At 37.5% G+C, this 25,361-nt stretch overlaps 1 protein-coding gene across 3 annotated transcripts in view; it reads right to left on the bottom strand.

Annotated features, from left to right (window-relative positions):
• The window catches only part of LOC115294286 (ankyrin repeat and KH domain-containing protein 1), a 122,198-nt gene continuing 96,837 nt past the window's right edge, over nt 1-25,361 (bottom strand). For 2 of the 3 annotated variants that reach the window (XM_029942052.1, XM_029942054.1), the window contains 19 exons: nt 25,090-25,235; nt 24,825-24,936; nt 23,227-23,372; nt 22,570-22,712; nt 21,394-21,607; nt 19,813-19,988; nt 19,450-19,612; nt 17,598-17,693; nt 17,005-17,121; nt 13,666-13,840; nt 12,158-12,614; nt 11,640-11,786; nt 9,568-9,717; nt 7,794-9,406; nt 3,560-3,736; nt 2,311-2,562; nt 1,612-1,787; nt 757-921; nt 1-487 (listed from right to left, as the gene is read on the bottom strand). In XM_029942052.1, the coding sequence (XP_029797912.1) occupies nt 428-487; nt 757-921; nt 1,612-1,787; nt 2,311-2,562; nt 3,560-3,736; nt 7,794-9,406; nt 9,568-9,717; nt 11,640-11,786; nt 12,158-12,614; nt 13,666-13,840; nt 17,005-17,121; nt 17,598-17,693; nt 19,450-19,612; nt 19,813-19,988; nt 21,394-21,607; nt 22,570-22,712; nt 23,227-23,372; nt 24,825-24,936; nt 25,090-25,235 (4,685 nt within the window). In that variant the 3' untranslated portion in view covers nt 1-427. The remainder of the gene's footprint in view (nt 488-756; nt 922-1,611; nt 1,788-2,310; nt 2,563-3,559; nt 3,737-7,793; nt 9,407-9,567; nt 9,718-11,639; nt 11,787-12,157; nt 12,615-13,665; nt 13,841-17,004; nt 17,122-17,597; nt 17,694-19,449; nt 19,613-19,812; nt 19,989-21,393; nt 21,608-22,569; nt 22,713-23,226; nt 23,373-24,824; nt 24,937-25,089; nt 25,236-25,361) is intronic. The other variant, XM_029942053.1, reaches the window with a different exon arrangement.

Raw genomic sequence — 25,361 nt, 5'->3', positions numbered from 1 at the left:
TTCTAAACACTGTTCATCTTTTTATTGAATATTCTGGTAAATATTTCACATTAATACAGGCTACATCAAGTAGAGCCACTATATGACAAGAAATTTACTCAACTTTTTCCTTTTTCAGTATGTAAACAATTGTACATGTATTTACCACCCTAAAAGGTTGAAACATGTAATCATCTAATTCTCTTCTGCATACAAGTAGCATTCAGTATGTTTAGCCAAAAGCACTAAGTTCAAAATGGCTAAACTAGCCAGAGAACATAATCAGGTGGATAGGAAATCACTTTGTTCTTATACAATGGGCAATCAAATTTCCATTCCTAATGCCTCAGAGAAAATTTCTTAGTTAGGCACATTAAAAAAAAAATCCCCAGGGTTCTTCCAAGGTCATAGGTTTCTCAAACAACGCTAAAGAGTAAGACCTTCTAACTTAGTTGACATATTTGAGATGCATGTTTCCAATATGAGGAGCCCACGTGCCAGGCCAAATCTGAAAAGGGGGAGGAAAAATTGGAATTTCTAATTAGGAATCTTTAGACATTTACAAAATGAATATATAAATGCAATGGCAATTCACTGTTTCTGCCTAGGAAGAATACACATACATGAGATAAAATGTTTAGTAGCATCATATGTATATCAAAAATCTTAAGTCAGATGAAGGTGGTCAGATGTCATGACTTTTGATATTCAGAATTTGTATTACCCAAAGAACTGAAAGAATGATGTGATAAAATAAGAGCATTAAGTCCATTTTACCTGCTGGGCATCAGTGCATTCAGCTGAATTTTGAATAACTTTTATCATAGGGTTCCAAGCAGGCTCTGGGTTGTGAAGTCCATTAAACAACGGTCCTCCCGGAACATCAGCAAGCTGAGGATGAGAGGGTATTATGGTGCCTCCATACATGGAAATTGGCAGACCCTACAATAGCAGAAAGAAAGGTTTAATCCTGAAGTGATTATAAATGATGATTCTATAATACCAGCTTAGTTTTCTCTAATTTCCCTTCATCCATAGAACTCCAGAGGACCCTTTAAGTACGGCAGCATACAGTATTGAGAAGTCAAAAGTGATAACCTGAATTTTCAAGCAACACTTTTCAACAATAAGGAAAAAACCCCAACCAAAGAAACCCAATATCAAATCATCAGGAAATTTCCCAGCTTTAATGAACACATATAATACCCTCAACTTTCCCATACTTTAGTTTCACCAATGAGCCTATGCTAAGAAGAAGAAACTCTACTTGATTGCCTACAGCCATACTCTGGCTTTATGGCAGTCAGAAAGCACTGAGAGCAGACAACAGGGCACTGGGAGCTCAAAACCAACTTTTTAGAGGGGCAGAGGCCTCTCTCAAAGCTGTGGCAGCAAAACCCAAAGCTGCCAAGTCTAGATGTCTCCTGTTTTATAAGAGGATGTAAGTCCTCAGCATAGTTTGAGGACAAACTACTGTCACTAACATAACTTCCTTTTGAAACTGGGCAAAAGATCGGGCTAAGTCATGGAAACAAATTCATTACACCAAAAGGGAGGATTATTTCAATACAAATGATTCCTTAACATTGGCTGGCGAAGTGTTAAACAAGTTAGTGATGTTTGTTGACTCACTTTAGAAAAATCCAGAAAACTGCTTGCCATAGGTTGATGAAAAATGTTAGAGGGGGCTACCATTCCAGAATCATCTCTCTCCATTGGTTGATGCTGGGAGAATGTGCTTGGGTCTGATAACTGTTGATGCATTGGATGGTTCCCTATCACAGACTGTGACCAACCTGATAAGCCTTCTGGAAAGAAGAATTGGGACAGGGTTTGATATTTATTTGGGTAAAATGACAAAATATTACTATTTAATCTTTTTTCAGACTATATTTTACCAAAGCACTCCTATGAGGAGTTCATGTTCATGACAATCTTTGCAAGCCAAAAAAACCAGTTCCTGCAAAACTGGATGAAGTCCTTTGAATACCCCAAATACTCTATCTAGTCCTTCAAAAGAGTAAATGTTCTCTAGAAGAACTCAAATGACTATTTCATTCTGTACTGGAAAGCTTAAGAGGGAAAGGAAATATGCATTGAGTCCTTTATGCCTAATCTATAACTATTATTATATATATAAACATTATTATGTATAAAGGAAACTAACATTCCAACTCTGACACTGGATTGAATTCTTCAAAGTTGTACACACCCCTGCTGATCATTAAGTGTAGGAACTAAGCTGTTTTGTTTTCAGGAACTACGTTTTATGGGCAAAATCGCACAACTTACTTGAGATATCCCTCCAGACAGAGCGCAAGGTAACTATACCTGACATAGCGTTGACACCAAATGACCAGATTCCACTGTGTCCAACAGGAGCGACAAAACTGGTCCCCACAGGGGCTTGTGTGACAGACCCTCCTTGTCGAATCCGGGCTAGTCTCTCTGTTCCAATGGGGGGAGGTATCTTTCGATCTTGACTGGCACTGCCTCCTTTTGGTTGGCCCAGTGTAGGTGGGGCAGAGGTGGCTGAAAGAGGTGAAGATGATCCCGAAGAAACAGATGGAATAGGAGAGTCACCTGGTGGCAAAATATTTCTCTATTGTTTTATTACATTAAAAACTAATTATAAGAATATGAGAAACCTTGTTGGAAAGATCACAACACAGGTTCTGTAAAGAAAAATTTCATTTTATAAGATCATTCAAATGAAAATATGTAAGTTGTATGAATATTGTGCTACTTCTGTCTATAGTGAACATAAACAAATAGTCTAAAAATTTTTGTCCAGGTTGATGAACAAAACTAGAAAGAAGGCCATATTAATTCTTATTCTAGTTTTAAATAATCTTCTCAAAACATGTTGTAAATCAACTTAAGTGTGGCAATGTTTGTACAGGAACTAGCATATTGTCTGGAAAAGAGCTGGTAGCCCTCTATACTTGGCTGTCTTTTCTCTTTCCACAACCCTTTATCCCCATAAGAAAGAAAGGTTAAACGTTAGCAAATATCTTGGATTGAATTCATGGCTTGGTTTCTTACTGGGATTTTCAGGTCATGTTGGAAATTCTCCTTGTCAAAAGGACCAGTACTCACTAACTATGTCATGATGCTCATTAAAAAAATTGAATCCTGTTCAAGTACTGTTAGAACTTCATCTGTTCTAAATGCTGAAATAACTAAGAACAAAGGAATACTTTCACTTATAAGTGGCACTATCCTATGGCTTCCTAAATGTAAAAATAAGTTATGAAATGATACCAAACTGATTGATATTTGAATCAACTTCTTTTCAGACTTAAATTCTTTGCCATATTGCCCTCAAAGGGTCCTTTTATCAAACTACTTGTAGTACTTCTTTTCTTGATCCTTGACCCTTCTCAAGTTTTTTATCCTACAAATGACTGATCATTTTGGATGTGACTGCAGTACAAACCTGGTATCTGCATACCATCATAGCATTTACTTTAGTTTACTAAACTTTAGTTTACTCAAGTTACTATGCAGAGTTCCCTGAGACAAATGGTTTAATAACTTATTCAAGACTCTCTGGCAAGAGTTCCTCCAGGATTCCTACATGAGTTTGAGGCGCTTGTCCAAGGATGGGGAGAAAAATGTTGTCTGTTGAAACTCGGCGTCCCAACAGGAGCTGGGCCTTGCAGGAAAACCCGTGTTCCTGGTATGCTGGAAAAACTCGTCAGGGGAGCAGAAGAAGAAGATGGGGAGCTGCCGGATGGGTCAATGGATGGTAAGCCTGAAATAAAACAGGCCCAGACATCAAGTTAATAAAGGCTTTAACGTGGAAAGCTCTAAGTTTACTTAATGCCTTTTTAAAAAAGAAGAAAGTATACAGTTTATTTTTGTAAATCACAGCAAAAGTAATCCATTTATGTGACACCGTATTATGGCCCAAGCCCACTTTTTCTTGCAGTACAGAAGAATATCACTAAAGAGCACTAAATATAGAAGAATGCAATATTTTTGTTGTTGTTGTTTTGAGAGAAAATGGGTGGGGAGGTGGGTGTGGAGGCACAGAGAGAGAAAAAGAGAGTAAACCGGCTTGGGATTCTCTCCCTTTCTCTCTGCCTCTCCCTGTTCAAGCTCTCTCTCTCAAAACAAACATTAAAAAAAAGAAAAAAGAAAGAAAAAAAAGAATGGCAATCAGGTAGGGGCTCCTGAGAGGCTCAGATGGTTAGGCATCTGGCTCTTGATTTCTGGTCAGGTCATGATCTCAGTTGTGAGACTGGGCCCTCAGTTGTGAGACTGAGCTCTGAACTGTCAGCACAGAGCCTGCTCCGGATTTTCTTTCTCTCTCCTTCCCTCTCCGCCTGTCCCCTACTCATTCACTCTTTCAAAATAAATAAACATTAAAAAAATTTTTTTTTAAATGGCAGTCACCTGGAATAATGTTCTGGATAACTCTCAAAGCTTTCACTAGAGGGGAGATGAAATGAGAGCATGCTGTGACTAAGTAGTACCCATCAATAGCTTCTCCTTTCCCTTTTGTGGAAAATCTCAAAGTACAGCTATTCATCTACATAAATAGAGTTGTCTCCTATGGAAGATGATAACACAATCTACGAAAGTTTCCTTCCTAATGAGGAAAAGCATACAATTAAAGATAGTTTGAGTATTTCATCTGATACAAAAAGTCAACAATTGCCAACAATATCAAAGTTTCTATCTAGTTTGTGTAAATCTGAATTTAGCAGTCTTCTCAAATGACACTGCTGTTTCTGGAGAATGCGTTAGAGAAAGGGACCAGGGTCTGGGAAAGGAGTATATGTGCTCAATTCAGGAGAAAATGGTTAAGATCAACATAAAAGGTCAAAACTTCTCTCAAGCAGTTCTTCATCCATTTAAAGTATATGGTTCAAAGGCTTTTAGCACATTCACAGAGTCATACAACCATCACTACCATCAGTTTTGCAACAGTTTTATCTTCCCCAAAAGAAACTCTGGACCCATTACCTGTAACTCCCCATCCTCCTTTACTCCATATCTCCACTTCTAAGCAACCACTATAGATATATCTATTCTGGAAATTTCGTTTAAATAGAATTATACAGTATGTGATCTCTTTGTGACTGGCTTCTTTCACTTAGCATCAGGTTTTCAATGTTCATCTGTGCCGTAGCATGCATCAGTACTTCATTTCTTTTTACTGTGGAATAGTAATCCCATTATATCAACACACTGCATTTTGTTTAGTATTTATCAGTTGATGGACGGTGGGCTCTTTCCAATTTTGGGCTATTATGTTGCTATGAACATTTTTGTATCAGTTTTTTTGTGTAGATATGTTTTCTCTTGGGGATACCTAAGAGTGGAATTAATAGATTGTATGGTACTCTTGTAACTTTTTGAGGAACTATCAAAACCTGTTTTTCAAGTTGCTATATCACTTTGAATTTCTACTGCCAGGATTTGAGGTTCCAATTTCTCCACATCTCTCACTATTTTCTTCAGTATTATTATTTCTTACTTGTGAAACAACCAGGAGAATAAACTATATCCATGAAAGAAAAGGATCAACAAAAGAAATCATACAGGCAGTTACAATATAAGGCCAAGTTGGGGCACCTGGGGGGCTAAGTTGGTTAAGTGTCCGACTTTGGCTCAGGTCATGATCTCACAGTTTGGGGGTTTTAGCCCCACATCGGGCTCTGTGCTGACAGCTCGGAGCCTGGAGCCGCCTCTGCCCTTCCATGCTCATGCTCTGTCTCTCTCAGTCTCTCATAAATAAATAAAAAACATAAAGAAAAAACCTTATTAGCAATAAATAATTTGATGTTTTAGATCTAAATAAGGTCCCCAAACCTTATTTTCTACCAAACTAGATGGCTGATTTCCTTGATTTTTTTTTTCTTTTTCCTAGAAACTCATCATGTGTACATCCTCTGGGAGGTAGTATGTGGAATGCAAAGAACTCAAACACGAGAATATGAGAGTTCTAAAGTCAAACTGGCTAAAGCACTCAGAATTCACATGTTAATGCCAGGCAAGTCAAAGATAAATGCTTTCTACACTGATTGCCTGAACACTGGCAATGAATTCTTTCATCCTGTGGCCTTCGAAAATCTCTATTATTTTCCTCCAAATAAAAAGTGAAAACAAATACCTAGTTATAGAAAAAATAAAAAATGAAGAAAAAAATCCTAGAGAATATTTGCGTCATAGTTGAACTTATGTAAGCTTATATATATTTACTTGAAAGATGATATAGGGCACCTGGGTAGCTCAGTTGGTTAAGTGTCTGACTTCAGCTCAGGTCATGATCCCATGGTTTGTGGGTTTGAGCCCTGCATTGGGCTCTGTGCTGACAGCTCAGATCCTGGAGCCACCTTCAGATTCTGTGTCACCCTCTCTTTGCCCATCCCCCACTCATGCTTTATCTCTCTCTCTCAAAAATAAATAATATTAAAAAAAAAAAAGAAAGACGAGATAACAGCTGTTTTCCTGAAAAGACAAATAAATAAAAGGATACCTAAAGTGAAAATTAAGGCTATACCATATCCATAAACTCCCAAATTTTAAACACCATAGGTCAGTTTATAATGAACAAGGAAGAATGGGCTACAAAAGACAGTTTTCTAACCGTAAGAAAAATGCTACGAGGCAACAGAGCTTCTTACGCCATTCTGTGTCACCTGCAATTTCTAATTTGTTTTTCAGAATAGCGCAGATTAGACTCAAATTTGGCTCTTAGATTATGGAAAAAAGACTGGTTTTCTAAATATCTCCAAGTCAACACTAGACTCATATCTATATATATCTTTCTTATAAGACCTCAGCAGCTAACTTGTAATTTCGAGAAACCAAACAGCTGAATCTAAGTTGGCCTTTTTCCAATAGAAGCCCACAAATGACTGGATCTCTAACAATAATATTAATATTTTGCCTGAGCAGGCAAGACCTAAATATTGTAGAATATTTCAAAGAATAATGTAGATTATGGCAGGTACCTAAACATCTCTGTAACACAAACTTTTTAAATCTGAGAAATGCAAACATTCACGATTTTTAAAAAGTCTATAAATTTGGAACCCTCAAAGTATCCTATGAGTCCCTTTTTATTAATATCATTGTATCAATTCTTAGAAAATGGACTGATAAAAGGTATAACCTCCTTTCTATGAGGGACAGAAATATCACACAGACCATATAAAGCACCATTTTTAATGTGAATGATTTATCTACAGTTAGATTGCTGGCCCCTCAAATGGCAATCATTAAAGGGTCTTTGGTATTTATGACACCTTCTTTTCTTTTTTTCTTTTTTAAATGTTTATTTATTTTTGAGAGAGAGAGAGAGAGAGAGAGAGAGCATGAGAAGGGGAGGCATAGGGGCAGAGAGAGAGGGAGACACAGAATCTGAAGCAGGTCTCTAGGCTCCACGCTATCGGCAGAGAGCCCAACATGGGCCTCAAACTCACAAACTGTGAGATCACAACCTGAGCTGAAGTCGGAAGCTTAACTGATGGAGCCACCCAGGTGCCCCAACACAGTCTTATTATTTTTTTTAATTTTACTGTTTATTTATTTTAGAGTGAGAGAGACACAGAATCTGAAGCAGGTTCCAGGCTCTGAGCCATCAGCCCAGAGCCTGACGTGGGGCACAAACCCTCAAACTGTGAGATCATGACCTGCGCCGGAGTCAGAGGCCCAACCAACTGAACCACCTAGGCACCTCAGTCTTATTTCTTTAAGATCAGGTAATATGGTGTACAAAATAATTGCTTTATTATCTTGGAGGATTCGATTATGCTGAAGAGCCCCATACTAAACCGCAGTATGTTATAACTACTTACCAACTGGACTAGTAGAAACTCGCTGGGAAGGTGGTCTGAAGCCAGGTGCCTTGGAGTTGTCAGGGTGCACGTTTTCCAAGTGTCCAAGTACAGAGTTACCCAGGAATGCTGACTGAACAGTGAAAGAGGCATCTGCAGCAACTCGTGAGGACAGTGGACCGTCTCCCCAACCCTGGTTAGTAGGCACCTGACTACTATCAAAAAGACTACTGAAGTGATTGAAAAGGGTGGCCGGGCCGAATGTAGGTGGCAAGGATTTATTTGCTGGGTTAATGTGCATCTGAGAGCCATTCATAATGTTCATGGCGGAAGAAAGCTGCACTGCAGCTGGTGGACCTTGAGGTGGTGTCAAAGGAACCGGGTTTGTAACAAAAATAGACTGGGGATCCTGGTGGATAGTTGCATTTGGTACCACTGAGTAAAAAGAACCTCTGGGCTGCATTCGATGAGAAACTCGAGGTGCTGGTACAGCTAACTGAGGTAAGTTATTGGTGTCCTGATTATCAGCAGCAACCAATCTGGGTGATGCCAAAGTCAATGGAGCAGGTTCTGAGTTGGATGCGAAAGGCATTGACATAGGACTTAAGTCAGATCCACTGGATGGCTGTGCCTCCTCCTGTGTGGTTGTGGAGGGAGGAGCGGGGCTGCTGGATGGCTGAGTTTCTGGAGCTCCTGGGGTGTTGCTGGCAGAGCTACTGCAACTATTTGCAGTCGAAGATGGGGTGCACAGGTTGGCCATGGGCTGCTCCTGTGTGGACACTTTCTCTTTAGGGGGTGGCATGGCAGGGAAAGGCTCCATCTTTTGTGAAGAAAGCTGTGCTTGAGGAGTACTTGCAGGCAGAAAGGAGGTGGGAACCTGCCCGCTGGGGACAGGTGCAGAGGAAACAGAAGGCAGGGAACTACAAGTGCTCGTCACAGAAGAGATCACTGTTGCTGGAGGGCTCGTTTTAGGCACACAGGCAAACAACTGCTTTCTGACCGAGGAAGGAGTCCGGGCACTAGTCACACACAGCTGCTGGCTGGCAGCAACTACAGAAGAGACAGTGATAGGACAACTGGTAGTAGCTAGTCCTGGAGACTCTGAGGATAAAACAGTCCCGTTCTGGTTCGGTACACGGCCTGCATTATTATGCTTTGGAGAGCTGTTTGTGTTGCCTGGGTTCACAGGTCTCACTGGGAATGGTCCCCAAGTATTAGGAGAGGGTGAAAAGGTTCCTCCAAATTGGGCCATGGGTAAGCGAGGATGCCGAATCTGTTGCATAGTTTGAGCAGCCAGCAGGGCGAAATGAGGGTGGGGATAAGCCAAGGGTAGAGAAACAGGGAAAGATGAACGGACGTTTGTTGGAACGTTCTTGTTAAGTTTATTAGTGGCCTGGAACGTAGATAATGTTGTCGCCTGTGACGTTACAAGAGTTGGAGCACCCAAAGGAAATGCATTTTTACTGGAAGCTGATGTGGTGCCTACTCCAGGTGAGAAGTTTGCATGGATGGACTTGGTGCTGGCAGGCGTTCTGATATGATTTTTAGGAATCAAGTCTTCCAGTTCCTTAGCAGGATCTTGAATAAGTGCATTGATAAGTTGAACTGCATACCTTGTTGATTCTGTACCACCCCTGAGGAGAAAAAAAACAAAACATAAAAACAGGATCAAAGACATAAAAATACAGGTAATTTTAACCAGAAAATTCTTGATCATACTACACCTAACACAAGTATGCTTCTAAAAACACTTAATTTCCATACAGAACTAGTAATATGCATTTTTCACAATTACCTTATTGTGATCATTCTCTCGCCATTCTTATCTTTTTGTTTATCCACATCAATATGGGCACCAGTGACATCTTGGATTGCAGTGATGTTGCATCCTCCTCTTCCCATTATCCTGGAAACCACGGAAGCTGGAACAGACAATTTCTTTGACCTATAAAACGAAGACTACACATGAGCTTATGAAAACAAATGTCTTTACTTAAAAAGATGTCTCAGCCAATAAGTTCATGTAGAATACTATGTCTCAAATTTTAAAGGGGACATTACTATAAGTTTTTGTTTTAGAAACTGACTCCCTCTCATATTGAATTTAATTTAGTGAATGTAAATATTACTTTGTCATTTAAAACAAAATTATATGTTATATAACTCATGATCTAATGATCTAAGCATTCAAATCTGCCAAAAACATCACATGTCAACTAAATGGCAATGACCATAGGTACTGACTTTTTCTAAATTAAAAGAATGTATAACATACTATTAAACTTCATACCAAGTAATAGAGGCCAGCTTATAAATGTCAATTTGTACTTAGCAATAACAAGTATAAAGGCATTTCATATTTGAAATACATAAAAAGCAGCTCACAAGTGGAATCTGGGACTTCCACTTACATGTGAGCTGAGCAGAGCTGAAAGATCACCAGAGGCTCATCTTGGGATCTAATAAGATGGCCTGGCTGTCCCTAAGGGCTATCAAAGAAACTCTGTTTGCTGGCAGAAGTACTTCTTAAGTAAAGCAGAGCCAGATGAGAGTGACACCCATTATTTTCCAGTGCTCAATGCTGGGCCCCAGGATTCCTCTTTTCAGGAAGGGACCTTCAAACTTGAATTATTCTGTCTAGAAGAGATCAGTGGCAGCCCTTAAATACTCTCCATGATAAAATTTATCATCTTAATGCTGGGAAGAATAGTTTCAGATATTTTGAAAGCTAGAGCATAGACTGAGCTATATGCCATGAGTAACATTTAAATCAATCTGATCATCAAGTGTGTATCATTCCTCCTACTCTGCCAAGACTTCTTTCTGTTTGTATAATGGAAACAAACTTTAGAAACAATACAGAATAAAATCCCAAACATTTCAGTCCTTTGGTGACTTAATATGATTTAATATACATTAGCATATCTGTATCTTGTTCTGATTCCCTATTGTAAAGTATGAACAGAGGCTAAAAGTATCATCTGGATTGTATAAAACATTTGAAAGCAGTGGCCTATGTGCTTTTATTCATTTCTCCCATCCTGGTTTAAATATAAACACTGTGACTGAAGGTACAGTAAAATCATGGATTGCGAGTAACTTGTTATGCAAATGTTCTGCAAGATGAGCAAACATTTCTAATAAATTTTAACTTCATGAACAAGGGATGTCTTCTCATAAGAGTAGTATGTGATGCCATATGTCACATGATCACAAATAAGCAATGGTTCTTGAAATTTGCTTTAATATACAAGTGCTTTGGATTACAAGCATGCTTCTGCGATGAATTATACTCTCAAACCAAGGTTTTACTGTACTTTTCTTTCTCTCTTTTTGCGGATGAAGGTAGTTTTATATTAGTTTTATGGGCTCCTTTCCTCCCTTATGGGGATAGCATGTGCACTAGTCAATAGCGGCAAAACAGTTCTTTAGGATATGTTGTTCTCTAGCAAAGTCTAACTTTATTTAAACACTCTATATAGATAAGCTTGATTGTTTGAGCCAAAATGGAACCATTAAACAAACATCGTAGTCCTCACTAATAACATTGTGACTTTGCTGTCAAGTGTAGAATCTTCCTTTTAAGAAGTTTATGAACAGTTTGTATGGTGTGTCTGGAAACGTCTGTAAATGTTACGTTTTAATAAAACATTTTTTGTCACAGTAAAACCAACATTTGTGTGTCATATAAAATATACATGCACAATTTACATATTGCTTCTTATTTTACTGTAGCCTACTCTGGATTTAGTGTGGCACAAATAATAACCACATTCAAATTATACATTGATGAACTGGGTAACTACCTCATTGGATAGAACCTGCATGGTCTATGACAGTTAAAAAGATAAGACTAATTCTACTTACCTTCGTACAACTTCTTTCCACCCTTCTTCTCTTTTCTGTCCCCTTTTGGGGCTAGTCAGATTCAGCTTCATGTTAGGAGAACTTAATGGCAATGGCACTGACTTGTAGCTTGTTGATAAGGAATTAGTATTTGTTTCACCTTCAGGTCTGAGAAGAAAGAATTATCAAGTCCAATAAAACACATTTTAAGATAGAAACTCAAGAGACTATTTGTATTAAAATGGACCCAGAAGCCCGAAGTTGGACTATAATCAATAAAAATGACACAGTTAAAACAAAATCAAGGTATGCTAATATTTTCAGCTTTAAAACTGAATCATAAAAATCTCTAAAAATCTTACTTTGCAACATGCATGTGATTAGGACGTCAGTGAATTTCAGTTTTGAATACTGCAGACAGGTGATGTGGTAGCCCTACACTGTTTAACGCAATTTGTGCTAAAAAATGTACTTCAAATTCTTGTGCCGGGCATCAAAAAGGAAAGGTGGAAAGAGAGTGAACAAATCAGCAAAATTACCGTGTTTGAGTTTTGGAAGCGGCATTACTTGTCTTTTCTTCTTGGGAATGGAGAAGCAGTGACGGGTATCTCCTATCACTAGAGGAATTCACATCCATGGTGAAACTGAACTCTTGGCTTTTCCCGCCGCTGCTACTCTCACTGTTGCAGTCTGTGCTGTCCAAGTTGTCGGAGTCACTATTCCCACCTGTACCGCCACCTCTGGGTTCTCCGTTTATTTTATTTTTATCAGCTTTCTGTTGTGCTAAGGATATGTGTTGTTCTGGTAAAATTAAATGTGCAGTGGGCGGGGTCTCCTTTGTTTTGTTCTTCTTGTTTTTCCGATTGGTGCTGGGGGTCGTCACTACGTTGGCCCTTTTTTTCCCAAACACGTTTGTAAATGTTGCAGATGTTGCAGAGATTCCAATGGTGGTGGTGGTGGTCGCACTAGGAGGGTCTATGGGAACTTCTTGCTCCACTGCAATTAGCAAAAGGATAAAAATCACGCTGAGAGCCACATATGTCAAAACAAGTTGTGACAAGAGATACATAATAATTCAGAGTAATTCAGTTCCTTAAGTCATACTTTCCTTTCATCAGTATTCACCAGTAAATAACGAAATCTTTATTGTTAGAATCACAATATAGTTTGAATTCAGAGAAATTTTCAGTCTATTGTAGAAAATGCTGCTCTAAACACTGCGGTGCATGGATCCCTTTAAATTAGTAGCTAGAGAGTACTATGTCAAGCAAAATAAGTCAGAGAAACATGAACACCATATGATTTCACTTACAGGTGGAATTTAAGAAGCAAAACAAATGAGCATAGGGAAAAAAAGAGATGCAAACCAAGAAACAGACTCTTAACTACAGAGAACAAAGTGATGGTGACCAGAGGGGAAGTGGGTGAGGGGAGATGGTGGGGGATGTGTTAAATGGGTGATGGGGATTAAAGAGTGCACTTGTTGTGATGAACCCCAGATAATGTGTGGAAGTGTTCAATCACTAAACTGTATATCTGGAAGTAATATTACACTGTGTATGTTAACAAACTGGAATTGAAATAAAAACATTAAATGCAGGGAAATTTTCAGATACTATTTTAGAGTTAGAATTCAAACCAAGAATAATTATTTGCCCATTACAAATATTACTAGAATGTACAAAAAACAACTCTTAGAATAATGAACCTGTATAGCTCTGAGCTCAAATCTTAGCTCAAAATTTATTGAGCAACTAGATCTCTCCCCAGTTTTCAAACGGAGAGGAAAGGGTAGGGAAGAGTATAGCAAATCTCTTTACTGTATAACACTTAGGACATATATACATGATAGCTTACAAGGGGACTTAAATCACAACTGGACCTCAAATTACATGCTTGCCTTTCCCCTTTCTGTCTCTATCACTTTATTTAGAAATATTTACTAGGAAAGCCAACTGTCAACTTTAGATGAAAGTACTGAATATCTAACTAGAATTAATTTGAGTAAAAACTACTCAAAATGAAGTTGATAAACAGAATTTCTTACCATCTTCATCATTCTCTTCTTCATCTTCATCCTCTGGTAGTTCTGAATTCTCCTTAGGTTTGTTTTCCTCATCTTCTTCCTGCTTCCTTTTCTGCTCTTCTTTTTTCTTTTTTCTCTTTTCTTTCCTTTTTTCTCGTTTAGCTGCAAGAGCCTGCTTTCTGCTCTCCTCTCTTGACTGAAAATTAAGTGCAGGTATATCATTTCACCAATAACACATCATTTAAAATAAAGAATGGGTGGGTGCCTGGGTGGCTCAGTTAGTTAAACATCCAACTCTGATTTTGGCTCAGGTCATGATCACAGTTTAAACCCCTGTGTCTGGGCAGATGCTGACAAAGCAGAGCCTGCTTGGGATTCTCTGTCTCCCCCTCTCTTTCTGCCCCTCCCTGGCTCAAGCTTTTTCTCTCTCTCTCAAAACAAAGAAATAGATATTAAAAAAATAAAGAATGGATATTTTTGCTTATGCTTAAAGGCTTACGCCTTATACATGAGGCTTCCCATGGATGTCAATCTCAAAACATTTATAAAAGCACCAAAAGAAAAATATAGATAAACTAGACATCAATCAAGTTAAAGGTTTCTGTGCTTCAAAGGAACCATCAACAAAGTAAAAATACAACCCATAACATGGGAAAAATTGTTTTTTGCAAATAATACATCTGGTAAGGGATTTGTATCAAGAACAAAGAACTCTTACAATACAATAATGAAAAGACAAATATAATTCAATTAAAAAATACACAAAGGGTCTGAACAGACATTTCCTCAAAGAACATATATGAGTAGCCAAAACATATAAAGACAGATACTCAGTATCTACTAGATGTCAAGGAAAAGCAAATCAAAATCAGAATAAGTTATCTATTCCATACTCATTAGATGGCTATACTCAAAAAGACAGATAATTGCAAATAGAGGTGAAGGTGTGGAAAAATTAAAAACTTCAAACACCTGTTGGTAGGAACATAAAATGGTGCAGCAGCTTTGGAAAACAATCTGGCAGCTTCTCAAATTGTTAAACATAAAATTACCACATGCTCTAGCAATTCCATTCCTAGATATACAGCACACCTGTATCCCTTGGATAAATACCTAGTAGTGCAGTTGCTGTGGACTCATGCACCTCAATGTTTATAGCAGTGCTATTGACAATAGCCAAAGTATGGAAAGAGCCCAAATGTCCATCAACGGATGAACTGATAAAGAAGATGTAGTATAAACATACAATAGAGCATTACTGACATCTTACCATTTGCAACTACGTAGATGGAGCTAGAGGATATCAGGCTAAGTGAAATTTGTCAGAGAAAGACAAGTATCATATGACTTCACTCATAGGAGGACATTAAGATACAAAACATATTAACGTAAGAGAAGGGAAGCAAAAATAATATAAAAACAGGGAGGGGGACAAAAACATATAAGATTCATAAATATGGAGAACAAACAGAGGGTTACTGGAAGGATTATGGGAGGGGTGGATAGGGTTAATGGGTAAGGGGCGTTGTTGCACTATATGCTAACTAACTTGGTTGTAATTAGAAAAATTAATAAAAAATAAACAAAATAAATATAACTTCTCCCTCCTTTTGATTTTAACTGCAATCAAGTTTATCATGGAGGTACTAAAATTTATTTCTCTAATGATAGGACTGTAAGGTTTACATATTTCCCTCTATTATCAGCAATGAATGTCCTTGTAAGTTCACATCTTTGAGCATTTATCTAATTAATTACCTAAGGCTACATTTCTGGAAGTGGAATAGTTGGATAAGGGTAACCACCATGTTAGTTTATTTGTGAAAGTATTTCCATTAATAGTTATAGTAATTTACACCATACATCAAAAATCATTGACTAGAGTGCTAATCTCTCCACACCCTTGCCATCAGTAGCTATAACCAAATCTTTAAAGTTTAAGCTTTGCCAATCTGGTAAAAAAACATATTTATTGAACATCTGTATTTCCTTTTTAAAAAAATTTTTACATTTAAAAAAATTTTTTAAATTTTACTTTTGAGACAGAGACAATGCTAGCAGCGGAGGGTCAGAGAGAGAGGGAGACACAGAATCCGAAAGAGGCTCCAGACTGAGCTAGCTGTCAGCACAGATCCCGACGTGGGGCTCAAACCCACGAATCATGAGATAGATCATGACCTGAGCCGAAGCTGGATACTTAACTGACTGAGCCACCCAGGTGCCTCTTTTATTTCTTTTTCTGTAAATTACCCATTCACATGGGCAAGTAATGTACCCATTATTCTGGGCAAGTAATGTTTTTCTCATTGATTTGTAAGCAACATCTCTGTTCTTATAAGGTTTTTTTGTTTTGTTTTGTTTTTTGTTTTAAACTAAGAATTGGTTTCAAAATTTTAGCATTTCTTAAAATAATCACATTTTTTTCCATTTAATCAACAAAATATCTTCATGTTACGATATCTCTTGCATTCCTAAAATAACTCTACTTGATCATGTTATTTGTTCTTTTAATGCGACTTACTCATTGAACAGCGACACCCTCATTTTCCAGGTAAGCAGACTGAACCTCAGATAAGCAATCTTATTTTTGAAACCTTTTCCATCATCCCACACATCCTAGGATATCAGACCCTTACTCTTTTTAAAAAATGTTTTATTTATTTATTTTTGAGAGAGAGCATGAGCAGGGGCAGGGGAGAGAGAGGAAAGGGAGCAGAGAATACTTAACACTGATAGTGCAGAGAGGTGTTTGATCTCACAAACCTGGAGACCATGACCTGAGCCAAAATCAAGAGTAAGACGTTTAATCAACAGAACCACCCAGGCACCCCTCAGACACTTACTCTTTAAGTGAGGTTCTCATAAACCACTTACAGCATAAATATTATAATTAGCAAAATGTTTCTAATGCTTTACTAAATTTTCTCTCACACTAATGTTAAACCTACCTAGGTAGTCATGTCATTTGGTAAACTGATCTGCTTGAAAACTTGTCTCTCACTTTTATGATTCAAATATTTTTTAAGAACAAGAGGTCAGAATAAAAAAACTGATGCCAATTTGACAAAATATTAATCACTTCCTTTGAAAGAAATATTTAAGGTTATTGGTCATAAGGAGGGTAAATTTATTCCAACAAATTTTCAACAATTTCCCTTTAATTTTGGGAAAGGGGGGGAAGGGCCAGAGAGAGAGGACAGAGAATCCCACACTGATAGCGTGGAGCCTAAAGTGGGGCCTGATGTTGCAAACCGTGAAATCATGACCTGAGCTGAAATCCAGAGTCTGACACTTAACCAACTGAGCCACCCAGGCACCCCTCCACAATTTCTAATACGAAAAATTACTTTTCCTACTCACCTTTTCCAGATCAAGTTCCTTCAAAAGAATACTTGCATTCTTGTTTGCTTCTGCAGCCTGCTGGTCTTTAGCCTTCACAATTGTCTCAACACACTGGTGACATTTTTTCAAGAGTTCCTACAGTAGAAAATGGAATTATATAAACAGAGGAACATATAACATAAACAGGCCAAATAAAGCTTGAGCTGATGCGCACGCACACCGAAGTCCAAGGCTTAAAGCCCAAATAACCGAAAACTCATTGAACCAAATATAAGCAATCCTTTGAGTATAGTCATGCATCAATCTTTCATGAAAAGAAAAAAAGGCACTATGTCTTAAAAAGTTTGTATTCTTAGAAAACTTTCTAATCAGACTAAAAGTCTAGTAATAAACTTTAGCTGCATTCACTGTAATTATAGTCGTAGCAGGAAGGAATCCTCCAAATAATTTTTCAAAATTATTATATCCTTTCTCCATTTGCAAACAGAGAAACTAAAGCACAGAGGAGGTGATCAGTCTCAAAGAAGACAAAACGAAGGTTGCTAGCTGCACACGTTGGCATCTAATTCCACAAAGAACACAAATTTGCTTCGATAGTATAGTGAACCTACCTTATCTGTAATTGTTGCTATGTATCTCATGCATTCTATATCAGAGGGGAACTGATTGACTTCCTTCACCAAATACTGAACAACTTTTACATGACCCTGTGAGAAGTACAAGAAAAAATGCACAGAATAATTCCTTGAAAATTTGCCCATATGCTTAAAAACTTAAGAGTAAAAGGTGTAATGATACTTCCGGATCATTTACTAAACTTAAAATTGAAATTATGAAAATAAAAACAACATGTCCAGGTATTTCTCCTAAATTTAACTTAGCATTTCCCACTGCAAATGGAAAACCTTTTGTAGAAAATAAGTGTTTCCTAGAATAAATGTATTAATACAAATTAGCATTGTGAAATGAACCTTTCTATAAAAGGGAAATAGGTCCTAAAACAGACAGATGTTCTACATTGCAAAACACTGTTTGGGGCCCAAACTCTAACTATCATCTACTTTAATACAACCAAACTTGCAGAGTTTTCCTTCCTACCAAGTTCTAAAACATTTTCCAGAATTAGTCTAATGGTGACAAAAGTCAGAGAAGTCATTGCCTCTAGGGCAGGGAATTTATTGAGAATGGGCATGATGGAACTTTGTAGGATTACAGATATATTTTATGAATTTATAGGGTGTGGGTTACCTAGGTGTATGTATACATTTATCAAAACTCAGTAACCTACACACCTTTGGGTTGCATACTTCACTATATGTAAATGATGCCTCAATTAAAAGGAAAGGGCAAAAACGGAACAAAGAATTAAGTCAAGAAAATATTTTAAGATTTTTAAAAAAAGATTTTATTTTTTAAGTAATCTCTACACCAAAGATGGAGCTCAAACATACAGCCCTAGCTTCAAAAGTCACAGGTTCCACTGACTGAGCCAGCCAGGCACCCCCAAGATATTTTTTTAAGACTTAAAACTTACACCTTTCTCATTTAATAGCTATTTAGGGACTGCCTAAACACATATCAGTGCGTCGGGCACTATGCTAAACAATGTGTATAAACAATGATAGTCATAAAGCTTGGTCTTCCTGGATCTTCCAGTCTAATTGGGGAGATAAACATTAAAAAAGTAAATATATATGTGAATGTATAATTACAGATTGGTATAAGGAAAACAATAGGGTATTTTCACAAAGAATAAGAGGACCTTTTCAGATTGAATGTTAGGGAAGGACTCTCTAAATAGTGACATTTAAAATGGGAGCTGGGGCACCTGGGTGGCTCAGTCAGTTTAGCTTCTAACTCTCAGGCCATGATCTCATGGCTTGTGAGATTCAGCTCTGCAGTGGGCTCTGAGCTTCCAGCACAGAGCCTGCTTGGGATTCTTTCTCTCCCCCTCTCTGCCCTTCCCCCACTTGCGCTCATGCATGTGTTTTCTCTCTCAAACAAATCAGCTTTAAAAAATAAACTAAAATAAAATGGGAGCTCAAAGATGAGCAGAAGTGAGCCAGTGAAGAGCAAGGGAGAGAAAACTCATAGCAAAGGTCCTCTGGCAGTTAAAAAGATACTACAATCAAGGCCAGCTGCTGAAGTGTAGTGAGCAGAGGTGAAGGGTAGCATAAATGACTGGCTTGGGGAGGCGGGCATGAACCACATCCTGCAGGGCTCTTTAAGCCATGGTAAGTGGTTTTTATGCTTTATCGTAATTGCAGTGGGAAAGCTTTTAAAAATAGAGCAGACAAGCAAGCCTTAACATATACACAACTCTTAGATTTGGCCACAGAAAGAGTGGAAAGATAACAACAGTGATTTATGTAGGGAAATACAGTCTATTTTCCAAGAGCAATTCATTTTTCTCACATGGCTTCAACTTAGATTTAGTTTAAATCTTCCCCCATATTAATTTACCTTGCGAAAAGCTGACATAAGAGGTGTGATCTTCCGATTATCTGCCGCATCCACATCGGCACCTGCTTGCACTAGCAACTGGACCACATCGAAGTGACCACCATTAGATGCCAGCCAAAGTGGTGTGTTTCCCTTCTTGTTTCGAACATCAATATGGGCTCCCCTATAAAACCAAAGAATGTTAGTATATATAGTTTGTTTCCTATGAAAAGAGGGTGACTTTCTATTTCCTCTATTTGTCCGTTATCTTCTATAAAATCGCATGCAAAATAATCCATTCTTTAAAATGTCAATGGAGTAAAAACAGTCTGACTGTAAAAGAATCACAAAAACTTCTATATATAAATATAAAAATTTACCCACCTATTAATCAGGAGCTCACAAAATTTGTAGTGACCTTTGTCTGCTGCTATTGTAAGAGCTGTATCTCTTGAGGAAGGCACAGGGGGGGCATTGACATCTGCTCCTTTATCAAGGAGAACTCTTCCAACCTCTGCATATCCTCCAGAAGCAGCTTCCATCAAGGGGGTAAGACCAGTCTGTTTAGACCAAACATTTGTGCAGGTATATTAATTATTTTAGCAGACTAAAACAACTGACTTGTACGTGGATTCTATTTCTGATTTTCTCTCATAAAAGAGCTAAGCAATATTCAGTCTTCAATTTCACTAAATAAGTGAAAATTGTTGAATTGAGTTAGACACCTGGAATCAACTCACTTAAACCACCTCATATAAATAAACAATTTTATAACTTCTATGCTGTTAAAAATTTATACACAAGACAATAACTTCTCTGTACAATGAATACAGATAATAAAAAATGAATTAAAAGAAAATTAAATAAGCTACATCATTGTTCATTGGGAAAATTTGGTATCATTTCCCAAGTAACATGGGCTTCTCTAGGACATCTAAGAGTTAATTGGGCCACACTGAATATGCATAATACAAAAAAGATAACTGGATGACAGGAAGGCTCATTTTTCTTTGTGCTATGAAAAATATGAGGAAAATGACAATTCCTAATTTCATAGATTAACAAATGTAAATGTTGTATTACATTTTAAGAAACATAACTAATGCAGTTCTGAGAGAAAAAAGGAGAATTTCATTCTAACCGTTCAAATTTGAAATGACTACAAGATTTGGTCAATCACTATGTGAATAATGAATTTTACATAAGCTATGCTTTTCTAGGGTTGCAAGTACCTAATAATCCTAAGCATAGAAATTAAAAACACTGATACACTAACTTCTTTCTAAATGTCAGACACTTATGAAATTGTCAGAATCTGTCATGATCAGATTAGGATTTAGCTATCTTATTTGATAATCTTATTTCTGATTGGGTTTTTTTTTTTTTTTTATCAAGGGTAGGCACATGCTTCATTAAAAGAAGTCTTTCAAAATCTACACTAAAGAACTCTATGGAACACATGGCTGGCTTAGTTGGTAGAATATACAACTCTTGATCTCAGGTTTGTGGGTTCAAGCCAAATGCTGGGAGGAGAACTTACCTTTAAAACAAGAAAGAACTCTACAAAATAATCTTACTACAAAAATATCTTATTGCATTCAAAAGTTGCAAATTGGAGGATTCATAGAGAGCTACTCAAGGCTGAGGTTGGAAAATGTGCTGATTCTACTTTCTTAATTGTCACTCACCACTGTTATGTAGCACAGTTGTCTAGTCCTTCATGGCATGTCAGTTTTAACTGACAACAATTTAAAACAGGATGTTCAACTTGAGTTGAAATGCGATGCTACTTTTTTTAAGATTTTATTTTTAAGTAATCTCCACACACAAAGTGGGGCTTGAACTCAGAGCTCCAAAATCGAGAGTCCCACACTCCACTGACTGAGCCAGCCCAGTGCCCCAAAATGCCACTCTCTTTACACCAAAAATACACCTGAAGTAGTTGACAAGTTATAAAATGCTTACCTTTGCCCTATGTTCAACATTGGCTTTTCGGTCCAGAAGCAAACTCACAACTTCTGCTCGGCCTTGAAAACAGGCCAAAGTGAGAGCCGTGTTCCGATTAGTCTCTATTTGGGCATTAATGTCTGAACCCATATCAAGCAGCAGTTTCACTGCAGGAACGTGCCCATTCATGGCAGCCAACATCAGGGGAGAAATACCCAGTTTACTCCCAGTCCTAAAGGGAGAAATGTGCTTAGAAAATTAAGGTAATATGTTGCCTACTGCTTTTTAAAAAGCATAGAGAATCCAAAAGATGAAAATGATTCAGTAAAATGAAAGGTTTCTAACACCAATGTAAAAATTTTATTTGTATAGACTACTAATTAGGAATAGGAAAATCTGGGGCGCCTGGGTGGCTCAGTCGGTTGTCTCCGGCTTCGGCTCAGGTCAGATCTCACGTTCGTGGGTTTGAGCCCCGCATCAGGCTCTGTGCTGACAGCTAGCTTAGAGCCTGGAGCCTGCTTCCTGTTCTGTGTCTCCTTCTCTCTCTGACCCTCCCCCTCTCATGCTCTGTCTCTCTATCAAAAATAAATAAAACATTAAAAAAAAAAAGGAATAGGAAAATCTCACTACTTCTTATTTATTTGAACATTATTATTTTTTATTCTTTATTTATTTATTTTGAGACAGAGTGAGAGCGTAGCGGGGGAAAGAGAGAGAGAGACACACACACATATGGAGAGAGAAGTTCCGCACTATCAGCATAGAACCTGATGCAGGGCTCAAACTCCTGAACTGTGAGATCATGACCTGAGCTGAGATCAAGAGTCAGATACTTAACTGACTGAACCACACAGGTACCCTGGAATATCTCACAATTTAAAACATAATCCCTATTTAGAGGTTATAAACTTCCAACTATAATAACGAAGTACTTTCTAAGATAAGACCTCTTTAAAAATAGCCATGTTAGCACTTTGAAATAAGCTGTGATTACTTATAAGCACACTATAGGAATAATTATTTGTCTTGTAACTTTAGTACTATCTTTAAACATTTTTTTAACTTTTAGTTAAAGTAGAGTTGACTTTAATACTATCTTAATTAAAAATGATATCTGTCCAGATATATAGAGGAAGACATGTAACCCCAAGGTAGTAATGTAGTGATCATGAATAATAAAATGAAGATAGATACCTTGAATTGATCTCTGCCCCAGCATTAAGCAGAATCTTAATGATATTAACATATCCTCCAGATGCAGCTAGACTCAATGGTGTATAATCAGACACATTCCTGTGTTCTTTATTTGCACCTCGAGCCAGCAGCAAGTCTACCACCTACAAAGTAAAATATAAACCCAGAAATCCAGTTAAAAACAAGGGTTCAACTTACAATGAAGGAAGCACAGAGAAATGGAACCTGTAACGTCCTTGTCTGAATATATGGATTTTAACTATGTCCTAATTATTCAAGTAATAGCAACTAGATAACAGATTATATTTCGTATCAAGGAATCTGGAGCTTTGAAATCCCAATTATATTAAACTAACAAGATGCTACTCTTTATTTTTAAAATGTTACTCTTTGTATTTGTCAATTGTTGAGTAACGAATTTTCATTTCATATGTGTTAGGATTATGGTTCATTCAGCCCCCAGTAAATGTAAGGATAAACAGAAATTTTTTCACCTAAAGGGTAAAAAAACAGTTTCCATAAAAGGTGATGTGCTACTCCCATTAAACTTATATATGGAACATGTCAAAATACATGCAAATTTTATTCATGTAGCTAGATCACTTATAGATGCATATTTAAAATATGAGCATAAAGTGAAAATTAACATTAACACACCTCTTGACGTCCACCAGAACATGCTAATGAAAGCGGAGTATCCTTAGTTCGTTCAGATTGTGCTTCTATATCGCCACCTTTATCCAAAAGGATTTCAACAACTCCAACATGCCCTGCTGTTGCTGCCAGGATCAGTGGTGTGAAACCTAAAGGAGAAATAAAAATCTCAAATTTGTGTTTTGTACTTACTGAGCCATTGTTTTCAATTTTCTATCAAAAAATTGTTTTATTTATTTATTTGAGACAGAGAGTGTGTGGGGGAGGGGCAGAGAGCAAGGGAAAGAGAGAAAATCCCAAGCAGTTTTCTCACTCTTAGTGTAGACCCCAGTGTGGGGTTTGAACTCACAATCTGTGAGATCATGACATGAGCTGAAACCAAGAGTTGGACACTGAACCACCCAGTGCCCCTCAATTTTCTATTACTTTAATAGAAGAAGGTAGATAATTATAACCATTTCACATAAAACTGCTATAATCCCTAATTTGTTAGTGACAAAACCCCAAAAACACCTGACAAAAAGGAAATGCTAAGTCAAACAAAACTACTAAAGTTTATACTCCTAATGAGCTCTATATGTTCTACTTTTGGATTAAGACAAAAGGCAACCACAACTTGCTGTATTTCACTCATGAAATACATCCTTAATTTAAAAATTTATGGAATTGTAACTACTGTATTATAAATGATGGAAAATAATTGCATATGTTAAAAAAATAAATTGTTATATTCAAAAAATAAAAATAAAAATTTATGGAGAATAATTTGCCTCTGTAAATGAAAAAAAATCTGGATATTCCCAATTGAAATATGCTTATCCATCTTTTAAAATTTATTTATTTTCGGGGCGCCTGGGTGGCTCAGATGGTTAAACCTCCGACTTCAGCTCAGGTCAGATCTCACGTTCGTGGGTTCAAGCCCCGCGTCAGGCTCTGTGCTGACAGCTAGCTCAGAGCCTGGAGCCTGCTTCTGGTTCTGTGTCTCCTTCTCTCTCCCTGCCCTTCCCCCTCTCATGCTCTGTCTCTCTCTGTATCAAAAATAAATAAAACATTTAAAAAAATTTATTTATTTTCATAGAGAGAGAGAGAGAGTGAGAGAGAGAGAATGCAAGTGGAGGAGGGGCAGAGAGAGAATCGCAAGCAGGTTCCACATTGTCAGCAGAGCCTGATGTGGGACTTGAACCCACGAACCATGAGAATTATGACCTGAACCAAAATCAAGAGTCGGAGGTTTAACCGACTGAGTCACCCAGGCACCCTTGTTTATTCATCTTTTTCAGAGATAATCTAGGAATTACTTACTGATAATAAAAAAAATAATTGTTTTCGGGGCATCTGGGTGGTTCAGTCAGCTGAGCATCCAATTTTGACTCAGGTTATGTTCTCAAGGTTCATGAGTTCGGACCCCGTATCAGGCTCGCTAATATCATCACGGAACTCACTTCAGATCCTCCTCCTCTCTCTTTCCCTGCTCCTCCCCTGCTTGCTCTTACTCTCTTTATCTCAAAAATAATAAACATTTAAAAAAGAAAAATTGTTTTCTAAAACAACATACACCCAAGAAAAAAACTCTCAGGCTTTACTTCTGACTGACGTCTTACCTTTTTTGTCCCTGTGTTCAATTTTAGCATCTCGTGCAATGAGTACAGACACAAGTTCTTCGTGACCACCCGCACAAGCTAATGTCAATGCTGTGTCATGATTGCTCTCAGTCTAAACGGAAAAAAGGTTGGTTTTTGTTTATAATGGGTTATCAATTGAAGAGCAATTAATACTTATTTTCACAGTGAATGTACAATAATTTTCTTTTCCAAACAAAAAAAATCAGATTTTTCCAAATGAGTTTAAGTAAAGCAATCTACTCACATGTGCATCAATGTCAACTGAAGGATACACAGGGGGCACAGACTGGGAAGCCACGTTGCTTGGAGACTGTGAACAGGGTTCAGGTGTAAGACATTCTGTGGTCTGAGAGGAACTGTTTGAACCAGTGGGCACTCTGCTACTCACAGCTGAAAAACAATATTCACATTGCTGAATGCTACTTAAAAGAGTAAAGTCATTTGTATACAGAAAAACATACAAAAAAAAAGCAACTTTTATAGCAGAAATATAATGTAGCAGTCAAATCACAAGCT

The sequence above is a fragment of the Suricata suricatta genome, chromosome 6, assembly GCF_006229205.1.
Source record: "Suricata suricatta isolate VVHF042 chromosome 6, meerkat_22Aug2017_6uvM2_HiC, whole genome shotgun sequence".
Taxonomy (NCBI): domain Eukaryota; kingdom Metazoa; phylum Chordata; class Mammalia; order Carnivora; family Herpestidae; genus Suricata; species Suricata suricatta.
This window is presented reverse-complemented; position numbering and strand designations above follow the sequence as displayed.